This window comes from Rhinatrema bivittatum, chromosome 13 (genome assembly GCF_901001135.1).
Source record: "Rhinatrema bivittatum chromosome 13, aRhiBiv1.1, whole genome shotgun sequence".
In the NCBI taxonomy this organism is placed as follows: domain Eukaryota; kingdom Metazoa; phylum Chordata; class Amphibia; order Gymnophiona; family Rhinatrematidae; genus Rhinatrema; species Rhinatrema bivittatum.
The window spans coordinates 42362126-42385049 of record NC_042627.1 but is presented as its reverse complement, the minus strand read 5'-3'; the positions used below and the strand labels follow the sequence as shown (position 1 = coordinate 42385049).

General features: G+C 48.0%; 1 protein-coding gene across 1 annotated transcript in view; it reads left to right on the top strand.

The window, feature by feature from the left end:
• Nucleotides 1-22924, top strand: part of RNF111 (ring finger protein 111) — a 414145-nt gene that overhangs the window by 352470 nt on the left and 38751 nt on the right. The window contains 1 exon segment of the mRNA XM_029575848.1: nucleotides 5704-6046. Coding sequence (XP_029431708.1) covers nucleotides 5704-6046 — 343 coding nt within the window.

Sequence of the window (22924 nt, the reverse complement as noted above, 5' to 3'; positions counted from 1 at the left end):
TAAAGTTTCATGGCACTATAGCCCAGTAAGGGCTGGATCTGAATGAGATGGAAATCAAAGGGACGTGAGGAAACTGAGCAATTAAAAAAAAAAAGTATTACTGCTGTTTTGTTAGTTACAAGAAAACCAACAAATTAGGTAAAGATATAGCTTTTATTAAGGCTAATGAATGGCTAAAGAGGCAAGAGATAACGAAGGTCCTATCTTCAGGCAGCCATTCTTCTTTCATATGGCCAGGACAAGTAATGGCAAAAAGGTACAGATTGATTTGATGTATGTTGTGATTTCATACCTAGGTGATGACATGCAGACCAGTTAAGTAGATTGTTTAAGCTTCTTCATGATGTATGCATGGTGTGCCGGAGTTTGCAATTGGCTTGTTGGCTATGCTTTTCCCCATGTACAGTTTGGCAACCATTGTAGTAATATACTATAGGTACAAATATTCAAACTCAAAATAAAACTGATAGTGTTTGAGCATAAATACAGTTAGCATAGTTAAGGTTACAGTGCTTAAGTTTTCAAATTGTCATAAATTATATGATTGGTGATTGAGAACCTCTGCAAATGTAAGGTGTACTGGCATATAATAGAAAGCAAATCAAGTGCAATTTGAGGGTATGATGACTTGATGGCAGCAGGTAGTCATTCTGCTCAGGTTGTGTTGGTCTTATTCATCCTTGGAGGGAATGAGTGTGATCTAGGGAAGTTCAAGTTTCTGGCTGTGGGCTGTTACAAATAGCCAGATTTTCAATAGTTTCCTGAAGGTGGTCTGGAGCAAGCCTGACCTGTAGTAGCAGAGAATTCCAGTGGGTGGGGATTTATCCTGTGAAAGATATATTTTCCTAGTATTTGAGCTTCCGATTTCTTTGGGAGTCGGAACCATTAGGCAGGCGTGAAGTAGCGAGTAGAGCAATTGGAAGAGGGTGTATCTAGTAAACCATTTACTGAGATAGTGGTGCCAGGCTCCTGGGAGCTCTGAATGCAAGGACCAGGATTTTGAATGTAGAAGCTAGTGTAGAGTTCTCAGGAGTGGGGTGATTCAGTCAAGTTTTCTTGCATTATGAATGGTACATGCTGCTAATGATGATAAAAAGGGGCTTCATTTGAGAAATAGCCCAAAATGCATGTCTCCTCTGCACATATGCATGGATCTAGAAAAAATGCAACTCTGTCAGACCTCATGTCCCCTTTACATATCCTGAAAATATGGTGTAAAAAGGTTGAGGACACACACACAGTGATCTCATAAGCCTCCTTTTCCTTTGGAACGTAGTCTAATAAATATAATACTTTGCAGATGACCAAATTGCATTACTTAAAACTGAAAGTGAACTTCTGAAATTACTTCATCAATTACATAAACTCTGTAAGAGCTATGACATCAGTGTTCATAGCTATCTGCCAGACAAACTCACAAGCCATCCAGCTAAATGGCACTTTATGAATATTGGGGCACATGTCCAGCTAAATCATAGCTGGACAAGTCATTATTCAGCTATAATTTAGCCAGATAAAAATGAAGTGAACCAGAGTGGGGTAAAGTTAATCCAGCCTATTTTCACCTATAACCAGTTAAATTAGCAGACAGCCTCAGACCAGCGTCAGAGTAAGACTACGGTTCTCTCCTCCCCCCCCCCCCCCCCCCTCTCATTTTACAATTCTCAATCAAAAGGCTAAGAAGGGAAACAGCTTTAGTTCATAGCTCAGACATAACATTTGATCTTACCCCAAAAAATAAGAAGCAACATACATTAAGTATTGGAGTCCAAGTCGACACCAAGCAGGGTTAGGTCTTCCTTCTGATCATGTGAATAAGGAAGTTTGATGTTCCAAGTGTGTCTCTTGATAAACACGATATGCCCGACTGTATAGAGCGATCTTCAAATTCTTGGTTTGATGGTGGCAACCCTGGAAGTAGTGCTGTGGACGAGGGCACACATGCGTCCACTTCAATGCTCCCTGCTATCACTCTGGAACCGCAGTCTCAAGACTATTCGATTTACCTCCACTTACTGATGGAGGTATGCTCTCGGCTCCAGTGGTGGCTGCAGGAAGCTCATCTGGGCAGAGGTGTTCCCCTGTTCTCTCCGAACTTGCTGGTCCTCACAACAGATGCGAGCCTCCAGGGCTAGGGAGCTCACTATCAGGAACTAAAGGCCCAGGGACATGGGACCAAGGAAGAGGCCCTATAGAACACAAATTGCCTGGAAGCCCAGGCAGTCAGATTGACGTGTCTACAATTCAGCCACATACACCAGGGTCAAGCAGTCCACGTAATGTTGGACAACGCAACAACGTTAGCCTACATCAACCGCCAGGGTGGAACCAAAAGCTAGAAAGTGTCACAGGAGATAGACTTCCTTATGGAATGGGTGGAAATACATCTACAGATGATATTAACCTCCCACATTGCAGGAAAAGACATCAGAGCAGACTTTCTAAGCAGGGAGAGCCTGGATCCAGGAGAGTGGGCCTGGTCGACCAAAGCCTTTCAGCTGGTGGTAGATCGCTGGGGGTCTCTCGTCCATTGACCTGCTTGCCGCATCTCACAACATGAAGGTTCCCCGATTCTTCAGTCGCAGAAGAAATTAGTGGTCCCTGGCGATCGACACTCTTGTTCAGACCTGGCCAGAAGAGAAGTTTCTATACACTTTCCCTCCATGGCCCCTGCTAGGCAGGCTCATTTGCAGAATCGAGCAGCACAGGGATTAGTCCTACTAGTAGCTCCAGATTGGCCCAGGGGTCCTTGGTATTTGGACATGCGGAGACTCCTTGTGGAGAAACCCCAGTGCTTCCCATCACAAAGGGACCTGCTACAGCAGGGACTGGTCCTTCATGAGATCTGACTCGGTTCTGTCTTGCGGTCTGGCCCTTGAGAGGGCTTGCCTGAGGAAGCAAGGATATTTGGCGGAAGTAATTGCCACTTTACTCCGCATGCGGAAGTTCTCTACGTCCCTAGCATATTTGCAGGTCTGGAGAGTATTTGAGGCCTGGTGCAAGGAACGTGATGTTTCCCCTCAGACAGTCAAAATCCCACTAATTCTGGAATCTTTGCAGGATGACTTGAATAAACGTTTGTCCCTTAACTCCTTGAAAGTTCAGGTAGCAGCTCTCTCCTGTTTCAGGGGTGAGGTGCACAGAACCCGTCTGTCAGCTCATCCTGATGTGGCCCGTTTTCTGAAAGGAGTAAAGCACCTCCGGCACCCTTACAGTGGCTGGTTCCCTTGTGGAAACTTAATCTAGTATTGTAGTTTTTGACAGGGCCCTCCTTTTGGCCACTGTGGAGTCTTTCCTTGTGTTTATTAACCTTGAAAATGGTGTTCCTGGTGGCTATATGCTCAGCATGTCGCATCTCGGAACTACAAGCTATGTCATGTCAGGAACCATTCCTCCAGATGACTCCAGGAGGATTACATCCTTCTTGCCCAAGGTAGTCTTGGACTTTCATTTGAATCAGTCCATTACATTACTATCCCTAGATAAGTACAAGGATGCGGAAGAATACAGCCACCTCTGTCATTTGAATGTCGGTAGGCTTTTTGGTGCGGTATCTGGAAGTTTCAGAAGCTGTCCGAAAGAGGGGACCGCTTGTTTGTCTTTCACTGTGCAAGGAAGCAGGGTGAACCAGCTTCATGGGCTACCGTAGCTCACTGAATTAAGGAGGTGGCCATGGGAGCCTATGTGGAGGCAGGAAAGCCATTACCTTTTCAAAAGCTTGTTCCACTAGGGCTCAGGCGGTCTCATGGGCGGAAGCTAGTCTGCTGTTGCACACCTTCTTCAGGTTCTTATCGCCTGGACATTCAGGCTTGAGAGTATGCAGCCTTTGCAAGGGTGCTTTAACCGGACCGCGGGAGGCCTCCCGCCCGATCGGGATTAGCTTTTGTACATCCTATTGCTCCTAAAACCATCTGGCTACACTCTAGGAAATGGAGAAATTAATTACCTGATAATTTCGTTTTCCTTAGTGTAGGCAAATGGGATTGAGCATCTCGCCCATGGCTGCCTAAGAACAGGTCTAAGGATTTGCCCATGGAGTAAATATCTATTCCAAGAGATTACGGGTAAGCTATCATCCAGTCCCTAGATCAGGGCATCTATAACCTTACTGGGGTTCAGTGTTTGTTTGGTTGAGTACAGTTACGGTTATCCATTTTTAATCAAGTTTTTAATCATTTTTTTAATAGCATGTCCATAGTGACTTTTGAAGAGAATACTGAAGGGCTGAGGCTACTACAGGGGTGTATGAAGGGTGATGTCAGCTTTGAAACCTGACTCCATCTGCTGGCAGGGAGCATAATCATTGGTCCTGAGTCCATCTGTCTACACTAAGGAAAACAAAATTTTGAGAAGTAATTTCTCCATTCCTGATTCGCAGGAGACAATATTGGGATAAACTTCCTAAATGTTATTTGCATTGTTTAGTGTAATTATGTCTTTAAGTCATTTTTTTTTGTGTGGTTTTTTGACTTTGTAGTTTCCTCTTGCTTCTTTGGACCTTCAGCTCAGTTGGGATATGGTGCCATTAAACCTGCATTTGCAACTACCCAGGGATTTGTTCCCTTATGTTATAAAACCCTCCCCCAACATACCTAGTCTGCTTATTACTTGTCGGGAAGGGTAGAGGCTGTAAATGCTGCTTCTGATATCCCTAGCTGACCCGAAAAGCAAAAGACCTGATTTGGGAATGGAATTGACAACCTTCCACATAGCAGTGAACAGTATTACCACTGAGCCAGTGGGCTGACCCTTAGTCCATTTTTTTCAAAACATAAAACAAAAGTACAACAGCCAAATACACATAGTATGTAATTTGACACTAGAAAAATGTACATTTAACCAGTTGGTCATTCTGACATTCAGGCTGATGAAATTTCAGCCAAGCGCACAGCTTTACACGTGCTTGGATGCATATTTTGGACATGCATCCAATTCCCCTTATTCAATAAGGGGATTAGCTAGTCCAAAATGTGCGTTCAAGCCAGCGCGTAGCTAATAGTGCTCATCACGTAAATTCATGGTGATGAGGCTATTAGCTGTTACCCACTTATGCAAAAAAAAGTATGTCTGACATGCCCATTTTTACTCTCAAATTAACGCCTGCCTCGGAGCAGGCGTTAATTCTTGAGGAAGTTCTTCCGACTTAATATTGTGGCGATACTAAGCGGGAGGAACCAAAAAAGGAGTAAGGGAAAAAAAAATTTTTTTAAAAAGTAGCCGGCGATCAGGTTAGGAAAAGGGACGCTCGTAAAATTTAGTATCCGTTTTCCTAATCCACACTGACAGCCACCTCTCCTGGGCAACCAAAGAAGCAAGAGGAAACTACCAAGTCAAAAAAAACACACACACAAAAAGGGGCTAGGGATGCATAATTTCCCCAATGCCTCCTTTTCAGCGCAGCAGTCCATTTACATATTAAATTGGGGACCCAGGAGAGGTTGCGTTAGGAGAGCAGGTGCTCAATCATGAGTGCCGGTTTTTCACGTGCCAATATTGTATCAGCTCGATTGAGTGAAGGGAGTGACTTAACTCTTAATTTTTCCCAGGAACTTGAACCATTTTCTTTGTATTAGTTTTTTTTTTTTTTTTGAGTAGAAGGGAACACCTTGTATGTGGCATTGATATAAAAATGTTTGGTTTATACATAGTGTTTTATGTGCTTGATTTGGAATATATTCAGGTCATTTTTTTGCTTTATTTCAGATGCCTCTTTAACAAGACCTCTGCATCACCAGGCTTCAGCATGTCCACACTCACATGGCAACCCACCACCACAACCACAGCCTCCTCCTCAGGTTGATTATGTCATTGCTCATCCAGTACACCCCTTTCACCCTCCCATCCCCACTCATGCCTCTGCTCATCCTGTCCCACCCCCTCCACCTCCCCCTACTCATCATTTAACCAGCACAACAGCTCCAATTCCACAGCACCTTCCCCCAACACACCATATCCCTGCTACAGCACCAACAACGCAGAGGCTTCACCCCCATGAAGTGATTCAGAGGATGGAGGTCCAGAGAAGAAGAATGATGCAACACCCAACGTACGTTATAGACTTAGTATAATGATTCTAACCATTTCTAGCATATATTAAAAAATGGTGCGTCCATTCAGTGAGTCAGAACTATTTGCTGCTTGTTTGTGGCCTCATTGTTGACTTGGGATTTATTTTTTTTTAATTCACATCTGGCAACCTATTCTGGACTAAACTGCTGTGCTGGTAGCTGAAGTTTCATGTGCCATCGTTTTTCCAACATTAAAATATTTACTCAGCTCTTACATTTTCAAAAATCAACAAATTGATTACTTTTACAGCAGTTGCTAGAATTTATGTATTTGTATTGCTATATTCTGCAGCAAATAATTGTTCTGAGCATTTCAGTTGGAAGTGCATGGAGATTCAGCCAATATTATCCTAGCTCATTCATTTTAACTGAATTATTTACCTGCTGAAATATACTTAGTTTAATCAACCAATGTAAGTTTCATTTTAATAATCCTTTTGATAGTTCTGTAAGGAGCAATATTATTCCTGTCCTATCCCATGATGATGTTCTGAGACATGAGGAGTTGATCTACCAAATGTCCCTTGCCTCCCTGATATTACTTGCCTTTATGTTTAAATTTTTTATTAATTTTCAACATTATCAACAAGAATATAAACATACAAAATATAATCATGTGCCCTGGTTGGTTCTTCCCAGTACCCCGTCTACAAAAAAAATTCCCATCGCAGCAGATCCCCCCCCCCCCCCCCTTCCCTCCTTCCCTAGAGTGCATTATACCATGAAGTTCGTATGTATTCCATATGCCATAAAACTTGAGGGTTAACACAGTCCTATGCGGCAAAGATTGACTATATGGATTCCAGACCTGTAAAGAGATTCTCTTTTTTTGCTATTCAGATATCTTTTGTCCACATACTTTTCACATAAAAACACATTTCCTAGCGTGTAGCAGATGGACTCAAAACAAATGGGTATAGTGTGCTCGTGCTAGCAGTTGGAGACGGATCTGACGTCAGCACGGGTACATATACCCCCACAGGAAGTGTAGCAATTCAGTAATTTCCGTCTCCAAAGCAGTTTGGAGCTACCTCACGCTCGCTGAGCGTGTTTCCAAATTCTAACGACTAAATTCATAGAAGAAACCTACTGAAGACGAGCCCCGCACTCCTGCGTTGATACCACTCTGTCACTCCCCCAGCTGAGTTTCCCGAGCTGACTTCCGTGGTCCCTCGGAGGTAAGAGCCTCGGTCCGGTGGCCGGTTCGCGGCAGGGACCTAGCTCCCGAGTGAGAAGGGCTCGGGCGCGGCTTGGGCCCCGAGCAAGACTAGTTCGGGCGCGGCCTAGAGGCAGCCTCGGTCCCGGCATGGACTTGGCCCCCGAGCGGACGAATTCGGGCGTGGCCTAGAGGCAGCGGGTGCACTTCCTCGAGCGCGGCGGTGAAGGTACTCACCCTCTCCCCCCGCAGCCGGAGACCGCCCGGGTCGCAGCCGGGAAGCGCCGAAGACAAGGTAAGGCGTACATCTTTACTGTAGTCGCCGAGGAAGTGTGGACTAACTGGGCCTGCCTACGAGGCAGCCCGCCAAGGAGGTCGCCATTTTGTCTGCCTACTCGCCTTCGCCGCCTAGACGCACGTTGCTGTACGCACGCTGAGATAGGCGCACGTTGTTTAGCGCACGCGATAGGCGCATGTTGACGAAGCGCATGCTACTGGGATAAGCGCACATTCGTAAGACGCCCGTTCATAGGCGCACATTCGTAAGACGCCCGTTCATAGGCGCACATTCGTAAGACGCCCGTTTATAGGCGCACGTTCATAAGACGCCCGTTTATAGGCGCACGTTCATAAGACGCCTGTTCTAGGCGCATGCTTTTAAGCGCACTTTGATAAGCGCACATCATTAGGCGACACATATTTCAAGGTGCATACTCTGGCTGGGAGGAAATAAGACGAAATGGAGCATAAGAGAGCCCATGCGTCCGCAGAGCCGGCACCTCCAGAATCAGGCATAAGAGCTCTAAGCCTCTGCTCAGCATGCAATCTCAGAGCCACACAGAGCGAGGAAGCAGACTCATTATGTGCCCAATGTGAGGAGGCGATGGGAGTTCCGGGCCAGGTCCGGTCCCAACCCAGCGGTTCCTCAGGGAACACTCCGGACTTAGCAGGCCGCGGTGAGCAGCCAGGGAACCCGAGAGACCTGGTGCCCCTAAGGCCAGATCCGGCTTCGCTTTCCTGGGTGGGATTCACGCCTTTGTCCAGATGCAGTCTGCTCCTCGAAGGGGTCTTTCTGTTCTGGTTGATCCGGCCCCTGGACCCTCAAGACCTAGGCACGGCCACTCGCCACCCGACAGCCCCAATTATGGGGATTCGGATTGCTCCGAGGAAACTGAAGAGCCCCCCGAGGAGGGTGAACTTCCCTCGGAGATAGAACCATATCTGACCATGCGACACTTCTTTCGGAAGGAGGATCTTCCAGGCCTGGTCTCCCAATGCCTATCAGAACTGGCCATTCCGGGCCAAGACGCCCTAGGGGACCACAAAATGAACCCCTGTTAGAGGGCCTGCGCCAAACGGCTCACCATTTTCCCCTCCTACAAGCAGCACAGCAGCTAATCGATCTGGAATGGAATGCACCGGAGGCCTCATTTAAGGGGGTCGGGCCTTGTCAGGCATGTACCCTCTGGACCCAGCGTCCAAGGAGCTGCTGGCGTGCCCCAAGGTAGACGCCATAGTTAATGCAATAGTGAAGCGCACCACCATTCCGGTTGAGGGGGGAGCGGCCCTCAAGGATACACATGACCGGCGCATGGACACCATTCTGAAACAAGCCTTTGAGGTAGCAGCCATGTCCCTACGAATCGCGACCTGGTGACGCGTTCCTGTTTATCGCAAGCTAGAAACAACACCCCGGGAGAAGACATGGACTCAGCTCTCGCATTTCTCACTGACGCAGCCTCCGACCTCGTCCGTACGGCAGCCAAGGGAGTGTCATCCTCAGTGGCAGCCAGGAGACAGCTTTGGCTACGAAATTGGGTGGCCGACTCTTCATCCAAGACACGCCTCACAAGAATGCCCTTTAAGGGTTCCCTACTGTTCGGCAGCGATCTCGAGAACTGGGCTAGTAAATGGGGTGCCTCCCCATTACCCCGTCTACCAGAAGACAGGTCGAGGAGGAGCCAGTGTTCTTTTTCTAGACCATCCAGAGGTAGAAACACTCAGCGCCTCAACCCTTACAAGACTCGCTATCAAACACCTCGTTCTCAGACCAGGAACCAGCCCTTTCGGACTAAGCACAACAAGAAGAGAACCGGCTCTGGTTCTGGTCCCAGCCGCAACCTACAATGACAATCAGCCGACCCATCCGGGGGTAGCAGCCATAGGGGGGCAGGCTAACCCTCTTCTACTGCAGGTGGGTCGAGAACACTTCGAACCAGTGGGTCCTCGCCATCATCCGAGAAGGATATTACCTGGATTTTCTTCGGCTTCCGCCAGACAAGTTTGTGGAATCTCCTTGTTCACCTCTCAAGAAGGCGGCACTAGAAGTGACCTTACAGAGGCTCCTGGCCCTAAAAGCCATAATCCCAGTACCTGCAGGGGAGATAAGTTCTGGGCATTATTCCATTTATTTCATAGAACCCAAGAAGGAGAGCACTTTCCGGCCCGTCCTGGACCTCAAGTCAGTCAACCGACACCTACGGGTCCCCAGCTTTCACATGGAAACTCTGCGGTCTGTCAAAAATGCAGTACAGCCAGGGGAGTTTCTCACCTCCCTAGATCTGTCGGAAGCCTATTTGCATATCCCAATCCATCGGGATCACCAGCGCTATTTATGCTTCAAAGTCCTGAATCAGCACTTCCAGTTTCGAGCCTTACCCTTCGGGTTAGCCACCGCACCGCGGATCTTTACCAAGGTCATAGTAGTAGTAGCGGCGGCACTCAGGAAGGAAGGAATCCTCGTCCATCCCTACCTGGACGATTGGCTGATGAGGGCAAAGTCACAAGAGGAGAGCCACCGGGCAACCAACAGAGTTATAGCTCTTCTGGAAAGCCTAGGATGGGTAGTCAACATAAACAAGAATTCCCTACAGACGTCCCAGTCGCTAGAATACCTAGGGGTCCAATTCGACACCCAGGAAGACAAGGTCAGCCTGACCTCCAAGAGAAAGTCAAAACTCTGGAATCATCTGCAGGTCCTGCTGAGCGCCAGCCAGCCCACAGCTTGGGATTACCTACAGGTCCTCGGCCTCATGGCATCCACTCTGGAGGTGGTGCCATGGGCGCGGGCTCATATGAGACCATTGCAACGCGCCCTTCTATCTCTGTGGAGCCCACGATCACAGAACTACACCATACACCTACCTCTACCAGCCAGAGTGCGGAATCAGCTACGGTAGTGGTTGCAGCCCGGCCACATGAGCCGGGGTTCAAGAATGTCCTCCCCAACCTGGATCCTGCTCACCACAGATGCCAGCCTGAACGGATGGGGAGCACACTGCGAGGAACTCACCGCCCAAGGGTGGTGGAACAGAAGCATCAAGGTGGAACATCAACCAACTAGAGGCACGGGCAGTCAGGCTAGTGTGCCTGCAATTTGCCCACAGACTTCGCAACAGAGCGGTCAGAGTGATGTCAGACAACGCCACCACGGTGGCATACATCAACCGACAGGGCGGAACCAGAAGCCAACAAGTGTCCCTAGAAATAACTCCCCTGATGATTTGGGCAGAAGCAAATCTCCAGGACATCTCCGCCGTCCACATCGCCGGGAAGGACAACACCACGGCAGACTTCCTCAGCAGGGAAAGCTTAAACCCGGGGGAGTGGCAGCTGTCGCCCACAGCCTTTCAGATAATTGTGGATCAATGGGGGACGCCGGCCATGGACCTATTAGCGGACAGGTCCAACGCTCAAGTACCCAGATATTTCAGCCGCAGGCGGGATCCTCGAGCCCAGGGGATCGATGCCCTGGTACAGCCGTGGCCTCAGGGGATCCTGCTATACGCCTTTCCTCCATGGCCCCTGCTGGGTGCCATTGTACACAGGATTCAGCGGCAAGAGGCCTAGTTCTTCTAGTGGCCCCGGACTGGCCAAGAAGACCCTAGTACGCAGACATGAGAAGACTACTGGCAGGGAATCCTCTACCTCTGCCTCCATACAGGGACCTGCTACGGCAAGGCCCCATCCTCCACGAGGATCCAGCTCAATTCTCTCTTACGGTCTGGCCATTGAGAGGGCTAGACTGAAGAAAAGAGGATACTCGGAGCCGGTAATAGATACACTCCTCCGAACATGCAAGTTCTCCACATCACTGACATATATCAGGATCTGGAGAGTTTTTGAAGCCTGGTGCAACTCTCACAGCACCAATTCACATGCCGCTGAGATTCCTATCATTTTGGACTTCCTACAAGATGGACTTCAGAAGGGTCTGTCCCTCAGCTCCATCAAGGTTCAGGTAGCAGCGCTGTCTTGCTACGGTCCCAGGAGTGACGGCAACACCATTGCCAAACACCCAGACGTCTCACGTTTCCTGAAAGGAGTCAAACACATTCGCCCGCCACTGAAGTGGCCAGTGCCCTTGTGGAACCTCAACCTAGTGTTGGAATTTCTAGCGGGATCCGCCTTCAGGCCCCTTCGAGGCCTGTCTCTCCGTTTGTTAACCTTGAAGATGGTGTTCTTGCTGGCTGTGTGTTCAGCACGCCGCATCTCAGAGCTGCAAGCACTGTCCTGCCGTGATCCATTTCTCAGAATCACTCCGGAGGCTATCCATCTTCGCACAGTTCCTTCCTTTTTACCCAAAGTGGTCTCACACTTTCACCTCAACCAAACCATATCCTTGCCTACCACGGAAGGTTTGAAGAAGTCGGAAGAAGGTCGAACGCTACGCCATCTCGACATCGGCAGACTGCTGTCCAGATACCTGGAAATGTTAGAAGCAGTACAAAAGATGGACCACCTTTTCGTCCTGCACAGCGGGAAGAAGCAAGGGGAAGCAGCCTCACGGCCAACCACCGTCCACTGGATTAAAGAAGTTATCAAGGCAGCCTACATAGAGGCAGGAAAACCACCACCTCTACAGGTCAAGGCTCATTCTACCAGAGCGCAATCGGCCTCTTAGGCAGAAACTAGGATGCTGTCGCCTGCAGAGATACGTAAAGCGCCGACGTGGTCCTCCCTCCATACCTTCTCCAGATTCTACCGTCTGGACGTCCAGGCCAGGGAGGACACAGCATTTGCGAGGGCAATCCTACACGGTCCTCGGGCAGCCTCCCGCCCAGTCCGGGAGTAGCTTTTGTACATCCCATTTGTTTTGAGTCCATCTGCTACACGCTAGGAAATGTAGAGATTACTTACCTGATAATCTCCTTTTCCTTAGTGTATGCAGATGGACTCAGCATCCCACCCGGCTGCCGGTATACATGGGGATTCGCCGACTCACGGTAAGCCATGTTTTCTTATATAGGGCATCCACCCTGCCGGGTGTCGACGCCTTCCGGCTGAGTACACTGGCGGTCTCCAGCTACCATCAATTGGTCAGGGTAATCCTGGTCATTTAATCGATCGGTCAGTCACACATATATCCATAAAGCTTTTGCAAGGAAGATTACTGAATTGCTACACTTCCTGTGGGGGTATATGTACCCTTGCTGACGTCAGATCCGTCTCCAACTGCTAGCACGAGCACACTATACCCATTTGTTTTGAGTCCATCTGCATACACGAAGGAAAAGGAGATTATCAGGTAAGTAATCTCTACATTATAAACTTGATTCCTCCATTGTACAATCGTCTATGGATTTTCCCCCCAACACCGCAGTATAACTTTTTTTTGCGATTACCAAGATCTTACGCATCCAAAGTCTTACAAATTTTTGTCCAGTTGCAATTCCATGCAGATTATCAAAAAGGAGTATCTTAGGCTGAAAGGGCAATATTACAGCTGTTAGGTGTTGAATATAATTGACAATAAACTTCCAGTATTGACATATCTTAGTCATACAAAAGAGCAAGAACACTTTCCTAGCGTGTAGCAGATGGACTCAAAACAAATGGGTATTGTGTGCTCGTGCTAGCAGTTGGAGACGGATCTGACGTCAGCACGGGTACATATACCCCCACAGGAAGTGTAGCTATTCAGTAATTTATTTATTTATTTATTTAAAAGGTTTTATGTACCGACAACCGTTTGCACATCGTGTCTGTTTACAGATAACTTAAAACACGGTATAATTAGGCATAGCCTTTACAAAGAACATAGAACAGTCAAAATAACAAGCAGAAAACTGAATAAATGGTTGTTGGGTTCGAAATGGGGGTAACAATAAGTTGGGAGAGGAGGATAAATAAATAACAGTAACAACGAGAAAACGCTATGTACAGGTTCAACAAATACTTTCAGTGCGATTATTGAGCAGAGGAGTTGGTAAGCAAGGGTGAGGAGGGGTAGGCTTGTAGGAAAAGCCAAGTTTTGAGTTTTTTCTTGAATTTGGGTGTGGAAGTTTCAGTGCGTAGATCAAGGGACATGGAGTTCCAGAGGGTGGGGCCTGCAAGAGAAAGGGCTCTGTTTGTGGTAGAGATGAGTCTTGTTGATTTTATAGGGGGAGCACAGAGGGTTCCACGCAGGGAGGAGCGAGTAGGTCTTGTGGAGGTGCGAGGGAGGAACGGTGGGTTTATCCAGTTGTAATGTTCGTTGGAGATGCTTTTGTGAATGAGGGTAAGAGTTTTGTATAGGATTCGTGATTGTATAGGAAGCCAGTGGAGGTCAATGAAGGTGGGAGTGATGTGATCTTTCTTTTTAGCATTTGTGAGGATACGTGCAGTGGCATTCTGAAGTAGTTGCAAAGGTTTGATGTAGGTAGCAGGGAGGCCAAGGAGCAGGCCGTTGCAGTAATCTATTTTCGAAAATATGATAGATTGGAGTACAGTACGGAAATCAGAGAAATAAAGTAGGGGTTTGAGTTTTTTGAGGGTTTGCAGCTTGAAATAGCAGCTGCTGAGGATGGATTTGATGTAGGGTTTTTCCGTCTCCAAAGCAGTTTGGAGCTACCCCACGCTCGCTGAGCATGTTTCCAAATTCTAACGACTAAATTCATAGAAGAAACCTACTGAAGACGAGCCCCGCACTACTGTGGTGATACCAGGCGGTCACTCACCCAGTTGAGTTTCCCGAGCTGACTTCCGTGGTCCCTCGGAGGTAAGAGCCTCGGTCCGGTGGCCGGTTCGCGGCAGGGACCCAGCCCCCGAGTGAGAAGGGCTCCGGTGCGGCTTGGCCCCCGAGCAAGATGAGTTCGGGCGCGGCCTAGAGGCAGCCTCGGTCCCGGTGTGGACTTGGCCGCCGAGCGAGACGAGTTCGGGTGCGGCCTAGAGGCAGCGGGTGCACTTCTTTAAGCACGGCGGTGAAGGTATTCCCCTCTCCCCCCGCAGCCGGAGACCGCCCGGGTCGCAGCCAGGAAGCGCCGAAGACAAGGTAAGGCGTACATCTTTACTTGGTCTCCGAGGAAGTGTGGACTAACTGGGCCTGCCTACAAGGCCGCCCGCCTGGGAGGTCGCCATTTTGCCTGCCTACTCATCTTTTCCAATTAAGCGCACTTTGCTTGCTAAGCGCACGCGATAGGCGCACGTTGTTCGCGCACGCGATAGGCGCACGTTGTTCGCGCACGCGATAGGCGCACGTTCGCGCACGCGATAGGCGCACGTTGTTAGCGCACGCTACTAGGATATGCGCACTTTCTAAGACGCCCATTTCTAGGCGCAGATTTATAAGATGCCCGTTCTAGGCACATGCTGTTAAGCGCACATATTAGGCGCACATCGTTGGGCGATGCCGCATTTCAGGTGAATGGGAGCATAAGAAAGCCCATGCATCCGCAGAGCCGGCACCTCCAGAATCAGGCATGAACGCTCTAAGCCTCTGCTCAGCATGCAACCTCAGAGCCACACAGAGCGAGGAAGCAGACTTCCTATGTGCCCAATGTGAAGAAGCCATGGGAGTTCCAGGACAAGACCGGTCCCAGCCCAGCGGTTCCTCAGGGATACACCGGACTTCACAGGCCGCGGCGAGCAGCCAGGGAACCCGAGAGCCAGATCCGACTTCGCTTTCCTGGGTGGAATTATTTAAGGGGATTCACGCCTTTGTCCAGATGCAGTCTGCTCCTCGAATGGGTCCTCCCGTTCCGGCTGATCCGGTCCCTGGACCCTCGAGACCTAGGCGCAGCCACTCACCACCCGACAGCCCCGCTTATGGGGATTCGGATTATTCCCAGGTAAGTGAGGAGCCCCCCCGAGGAGGGTGAACTTCCCTCTGAGATAGAACCATATCGGACCATGAGACGCTTCTTTCGGAAAGAAGATCTGCCAGGCCTGGTCTCACAATGCTTATCGGAGCTGGCCATTCCGGGCCAGGACCCCCTTAGGGGACCCTATAAAGAACCCCCTGCTAGAGGGCCTGCGCCAAACGGTTCACCATTTTCCCCTACTACTAGCAGCACAGCAGCTAATCGAGCTGGAATGGAAGGCACCGGAGGCCTCATTCAAAGGGGGTCGGGCATGTACCCTCTGGATCCGGCGTCCAAGGAGCTGCTGGCGTGCCCCTGGGTAGACGCCATAGTTAGCGCAATTGTGAAGCGCACCACCATTCCGGTGGAGGAGGAGCGGCCCTCAAGGATGCGCATGACCGACGCATGGACACCATTCTGAACCAAGCTTTTGAGGTAGCAGCCATGTCCCTTCGAATCGCGACTTGCTGCACCGTGGTGACGCGCTCCTGTTTATCACAGGCAAGAAACAACACCCCGGGAGAAGACATGGAATCAGCTCTCGCATTTCTCACTGACGCAGCCTCCGACCTCGTCCGTACGGCAGCCAAGGGAGTGTCCTCCTCAGTGGCAGCCAGGAGACAGCTTTGGCTACGCAATTGGGCAGCCGATGCGTCCTCCAAGACACGACTCACAAGAATGCCCTTTAAGGGTTTCTTACTGTTCGGCAGCGACCTCGAGAACTGGGCTACTAAATGGGGTGCATCTCCATTACCCCGTCTACCAGAAGACAGGTCGAGGAGGAGCCAGCGTTCTGTTTCTAGACCAGCCAGAGGTAGAATCTCGCAGCGCTTCAACCCCTACAGGTCTCGCTATCAAGCACCTCGTTCTCAGGCCAGGAACCAGCCCTTTCGGGCTAAGCACACCAAGAAGAGAACCTGCCCGGGTTTTGGCCCCGGCCGTAACCTACAATGACAATCAGCCGACCCATCCGAGGGTAGCAGCCATAGGGGGCAGGCTAACCCTCTTCTACCGCAGGTGGGTCGAGATCACTTCGGACCAGTGGGTCCTCGCCATCATCCGGGAAGGATATTACCTGGATTTCTTTTGGCTTCCGCCAAACAAGTTTGTGGAATCTCCTTGTTCGCCACTCAAGATAGTGGCACTAGAAGTGACCTTACAGAGGCTCCTGGCCCTAAAAGCCATAATCCCAGTACCTGCGGAAGAGGTAACTTCTGGGCATTATTCCATTTATTTCATAGTACCCAAGAAGGAGGGCACCTTCAGGTCCGTCCTGGACCTCAAGTCAGTCAATCGTCACCTACGGGTCCCCAGCTTTCGCATGGAAACTCTACGGTCTGTCAAGAATTCAGTACAGCCAGGGGAGTTTCTCACCTCCCTAGATCTGTCGGAAGCCTACCTGCATATCCCAATCCATCGGGATCACCAGTGCTATTTACGCTTCAAAGTCCTGAATCAGCACTTCCAGTTCTGGGCTTTACCCTTCGGGTTAGCCACCGCGCCGCAGATCTTTACCAAGGTAATAGTAGTAGTGGCGGCGGCACTCAGGAAGGAAGGAATCCTTGTCCATCCCTACCTGGACGATTGGCTGATCAGGGCAAAGTCACCGGAGGAGAGTCACCGGGCAACCAACAGAGTTATAGCTCTTCTGGAAAGCCTAGGATGGGTAGTCAACATAAAGAAGAGTTCCCTACAGCCATCCCAGTTGCTGGAATACCTAGGTGTCCAATTCGACACCCAGGACGACAAGGTCAGTCTGACCTCCAAGAGACAGTCCAAACTCCGGAATCATCTGCAGGTCCTGCTGAGCGCCAGCTGGCCCACAGCTCGGGATTACCTACAAGTCCTCGGCCTCATGGCATCCACTCTGGAAGTGGTGCCTTGGGCGCCGGCTCATATGAGACCATTGCAACGCGCCCTTCTATTTCGATGGAGTCAACGATCGCGGAACTACACCATACGCCTACCTCTGCCAGCCATAGTGCGGAATCAGCTACGGTGGTGGTAACAGCCCGGCCACATGAGCCGGGGGTCAAGAATGTCCTCCCCAACCTGGATTCTGCTCACCACAGATGCCAGCCTGAACGGATGGGGAGCACACTGCGAGGAACTCACCACCCAAGGGCGGTGGAACAGAGAAGAGTCAAGATGGAACATCAACCGACTAGAGGCACGGGAGGTCAGGCTAGCGTGCCTGCGATTTGCCCACAGACTTTGCAACAGAGCGGTCAGAGTGATGTCAGACAACGCCACCACGGTGGCATACATCAACCGACAGGGTGGAACCAGAAGCCAACAGGTATCCCTAGAAATAGCCCCCCTGATGACTTGGGCAGAAGCGAATCTCCAGGACATCTCCGCCGTCCACATCGCTGGGAAGGACAACACCATGGCAGACTTCCTCAGCAGAGAAAGCCTAGATCCAGGGGAATGGCAGCTGTTGCCCACAGCTTTCCCGTTGAATGTGGATCAGTGGGGGACGCCGGGCATAGACCTATTAGCAGACAGGTCCAACGCTCAAGTACCCAGATATTTCAGCCGCAGGCTGGATCCACTATCCCAGGGGATCGATGCCCTGGTACAGCCATGGCCTCAGGGGATCCTGCTATATGCCTTTCCTCCATGGCCCCTGCTGGGCGCCATTATACACAAGATTCGGCGGCACAGAGGCCTAGTTCTTCTAGTGGCCCCGGCTTGGCCAAGAAGACCCTGGTATGCAGACATGAGACGACTACTGGCAGGGAATCCTCTACCCCTGCCTCCACACAGGGACCTGCTGCGGCAAGATCCCATACTACACGAGGATCCAGCTCAATTCTCTCTTACGGTCTGGCCATTGAGAGGGCTAGACTGAAGAAAAGAGGATATTCGGAGCCGGTAATAGATACACTTCTCCGAGCACGCAAGTTCTCCACATCACTGACATATATCAGGATCTGGAGAGTATTTGAAGCCTGGTGCGACTCTCACAGCACCAATTCACATGCCGCTAAGATTCCTATCATTTTGGACTTCCTACAAGATGGACGTTAGAAGGGTCTGTCCCTCAGCTCCATCAAGGTTCAGGTAGCAGCGCTGTCTTGCTATGGTCCCAGGAGTGACGGCAATGCCATTGCCAAACACCCAGACGTTTCACGCTTCCTGAAAGGAGTTAAACACATTCGCCCGCCACTGAAGTGGCCAGTGCCCTTGTGGAACCTCAACCTAGTATTGGAATTTCTAGCGGGATCCGCCTTCAGGCCCCTTCGAGGCCTGTCCCTCCATTTGCTAACCTTGAAGATGGTGTTCTTGCTGGCTGTGTGTTCAGCACGCCGCATCTCAGAGCTACAAGCACTATCCTGTCGTGATCCATTTCTCAGAATCACTCCAGAGGCCATCCATCTTCGTACAGTTCCCTCCTTTTTACCCAAGTGGTCTCACACTTTCACCCTCAACCAAACCATATCTTTGCCTACCACGGAAGGTTTGAAGAAGTCGGAGGAAGGTCGAATGCTACGCCATCTCGATATCGGCAGACTGCTGTCCAGATACCTGGAAATGTCAGAAGCAGTACGAAAGACGGACCACCTGTTCGTCCTGCACAGCGGGAAGAAGCAAGGGGAAGCAGCCTCACGGCCAACCATCGCCCGCTGGATTAAAGAAGTTATCAAGGCAGCCTACGTAGAGGCAGGAAAACCACCACCTCTACAGGTCAAGGCTCATTCTACCAGAGCACAATCAGCCTCTTGGACAGAAGCTAAGCTGCTGTCGCCTGCAGAGATAATCAAAGCGGCGACGTGATCCTCCCTCCATACCTTCTCCAGATTCTACCGTCTGGACGTCTAGGCCAGGGAGGACACAGCATTTGCGAGGGCGATCCTACACGGTCCTCGGGCAGCCTCCCGCCCAGTCCGGGAGCAGCTTTTGTACATCCCATTTGTTTTGAGTCCATCTGCTACACGACACGCTAGGAAATGTTGAGATTACTTACCTGATAATCTCCTTTTCCTTAGTGTATGCAGATGGACTCAGCATCCCGCCCGGCTGCCGGTATACATGGAGATTCGCCGACTCACGGTAAGCCATGTTTTGCTTATAATAGGGCTTCCACCCTGCTGGGTGTCAACGCCTTCCGGTTGAGAACACTGGCGGTCTCCAGGTACCATCAATTGGTCAGGGTAATCATGTTGATTAATCGGTCGGTCAGTCACACATATATCCATAAAGCTTTTGCTAGGAAGATTACTGAATAGCTACACTTCCTGTGGGGGTATATGTACCCGTGCTGACGTCAGATCCGTCTCCAACTGCTAGCACGAGCACACAATACCCATTTGTTTTGAGTCCATCTGCATACACTAAGGAAAAGGAGATTATCAGGTAAGTAATCTCAACATTCTCCAATATGAATCAAATTTATTTAACTCTTTTCTATATCGACATTCAAGATACAGATCAAATCATATCGGTTCACATGGAACAAGGGAGTTATAACATTAACATTGAGGAAGAAGCAAAGTTACAATAAAACAAGGTCGTGTGAACTTGGGAACTGAAATAGCCAGAAGGCAGAGGTTTAACGTAATAACAAGGATATGCTGGATATAACAAGGATATACTATAGATCTCTATAGAGAAGCTTTAAGATTTGTTTCCATAATTTCTGGGAAATTGGGATTCCAGGTTTGGTACATACATAAACAAAAATATAAAAAAAAAATTGGGGCATAAGAATAAAAGGGTTGGTTTGGTTTTGTTTTTTTTTAAATAAAGGTTTTATGGCAAGTAATTTGATTTATTGGTACTTCCACACTGATACTGCCTGAAGCCCATTGCAGGCAAGAGACAGTCTATTAAATCTTTGCACCTGTTGCTCTGATACCATATTTCTCTATTAAATGTATGCATTTCCATTCTTTGATACCACTTTTTTTTATAAAAAATATTAAAATAGGAATATAGAATATAAAATGAAATTTTAAAGACAATATTTATATCTATTGAATTTCCTGCACCTCTGTTTTGTTATATTTGACATGTCTTAGGACATATCCAAAATTGATGACCCAAGGTTCCTGGCATGGTATTACATGTAGTATAAATATCTGACAATGTTATTCTCATAACAAAAGCCAATTTTTGAGGGAAATAGTATCGCATGAGAAATTTATATTGTACCTCACGCAGCCCTAATTTACATGTGTGAGACTGTATTCTCTTAAAGCATTGTGCATATTGATCTTCTGTCAAATCTAGCTCAAGTTCTGATTTCCAAGCTCATAGAGTCTGCCCATACTCTATACTGGGCTTTTTTCTCTTCAGAGTGCAATTAAAGAGAAGATATACTGTGCCAGATCAGATCTTCCACATCAAACAGATCTGAAAGAAATTCCCTGCTTTCACTTGCCCAATCTTGTACCTTAAGGGATTGAATATAAGGTTTAAATTGCAAATATGGGATAAAAAGCATTTTTATACAGTCAAACTCTGTGGACAGGACTTGAAAAGATTTTACAAGTTCCCCTCATTCAAAAATTGATATCACTCTCATTCTCTAATGAGTCCACTCTACAAAAATCCAATTTTAGGGCCCATGTTTAAATTGCTCATTGCCTCTTATCGTCAGCAGCTGCGAAATAGCTCTTTAAATGAAGCATCAAGCATAAATATCTCCAAGCACCGATCAATGGCTCGACCAGTAGACTACCCTTAAAATGATTAGGCATAGTTGCGGGCATGGAATGTAAAACATAACCAAGATTAAAAGAGACCAATAAACTGTTCCATTCTTATTGGAGTATAAAATCGGGTCTCCAGTAGCCCATCAGCTCTATGGCTCAGATTACAGGCTACATTATACATCTTCAGGTCTGCCATTCCCATACCCTTCCAGTTTCTGGGTCAATTTAGCCAATGCTATCCTTGGTTTTGCCTTTTTCCACAAATAACACTGTAGCAATCTTTCAAACTGGCCTATATACCTTTTTGTCATAAAACACGGTACCATTTGAAGCATATAAAGCCATTTGGGCAACATAATCATCTGAAAGAGAATTATGCTACCAGCCAAAGATAACGGTAAATCTCCACAATTCCGTAAAGACTTTATAGTTCTCCATCAATTTCTGAAAATGTACTTTGTATAGCTGTGCAGGATCAATATGCAAGATTATTCCCAAATATGTAAATGAATCATTCACCCACCTCATGGGAAAGCCCTCTCCCAAGTCTTCTCTTACTTGATTCAAAGTAGGGAGCACTTCGTATTTATCCATTGTTTATTTAAATCCTTGCTTACCATAAATAGCAAATTCCCTTAGGAGGGCCTGCAAAAACCAACAGTTTAAAAATTTGCCCTGCACACGCCCCTATCGGGACATCCTTAATTGAAACATTTGCTTGAATTTTCAAAAGAAGTGGCTCTAAAGATAGAATAAATAATAATGGGGATTATGGACACCCCTGTCTAGTCCCTCTACTCAAATGTATATCCATTGAGTTATAACCATTGATCATGACACAGGTTTCTGGGTCACTATACAATGCATGAATAACTTGAGCAAAATATCCTTGTATATTGAATGCCTTCAGCGCTTGGGACATAAGTCCGTTCCAGCCTGTCAAATGTTTTTTCTGTATCAAGGCTTAGCAACAAAGATGATATCTGTTTTGATTTGCTACTTTCTAAAGAGGATAGAATCTTATGGATATTCACTATCAGTGAGCAATCCTGAATAAAATCTACTTGGTCTTCGCCAATAATAGCTGGCAACACTATTGCCAACCAGTTCACCATTATCTTAACCAATAACTTGATATCAAAATTTAATAAAGATAATTGGACAGTATAATGCTGGAGAAGTTGGGTCTTTACCTTTTTTTGGCAGCACTGTAATCCCACTCTATCGGACACTAATGGGAAGCATCCTAATTCAGTTAATTGCTCAAACATTTTTCCCGGTGGGATTATGACTTTTTGGGTTGTTAGTTCGTAAAATTTGGCAGAAAAACTGTCTGGACCTGGGGCCTTCAATAATTTAGCTTCTTTAATTCCTTGCACAGTCTCCTGCAATTGCACTGGTTGATTTATAAAGACCTTAATTGATCCTTCGCGATTTGAGGGAGGTGAGCTAAACTAAGATAGCTTTTTATATCTTGTGGGTTACTTGGAGTGGCTGTGTTACAGGGATTGATAATACTCTCTAAAAGCCAAACTAATATCCTTTCCCGAATTCACCAGATGCCCTGCTCCATTTCGCAGTGCTGTAACATACCTAGTATGCTCCCAATTTCTTCTGAGATTAGCAAGAGATCTACCCATTTTATTACCATGTTGGTAGAACTTACACTTGTAGTACATAGTTCCCTTTTTCACCCTCTGAAGCAGCGTGTTTAAAGCCAACTGTGTATCAAGAAATGTATCCCTATTTGTTCTGCTTGCAACTTGTTCGTACCTTCAATTTATCTAAATAAATTGTTATTCCAAGATTACTGATTTGGTTGTCATGGCCCTCTTCTTGGCTACAACATAAGAAATCATATCCCCATATAGCACCACCTTGGCAGTCTCCCAAAACAATATTGGTGAATCTTGATGTGTACTGTTGTTAGTCACAAAATTATCCCACCGCTTAATTAAATATTCTAGAAACATCTGATCA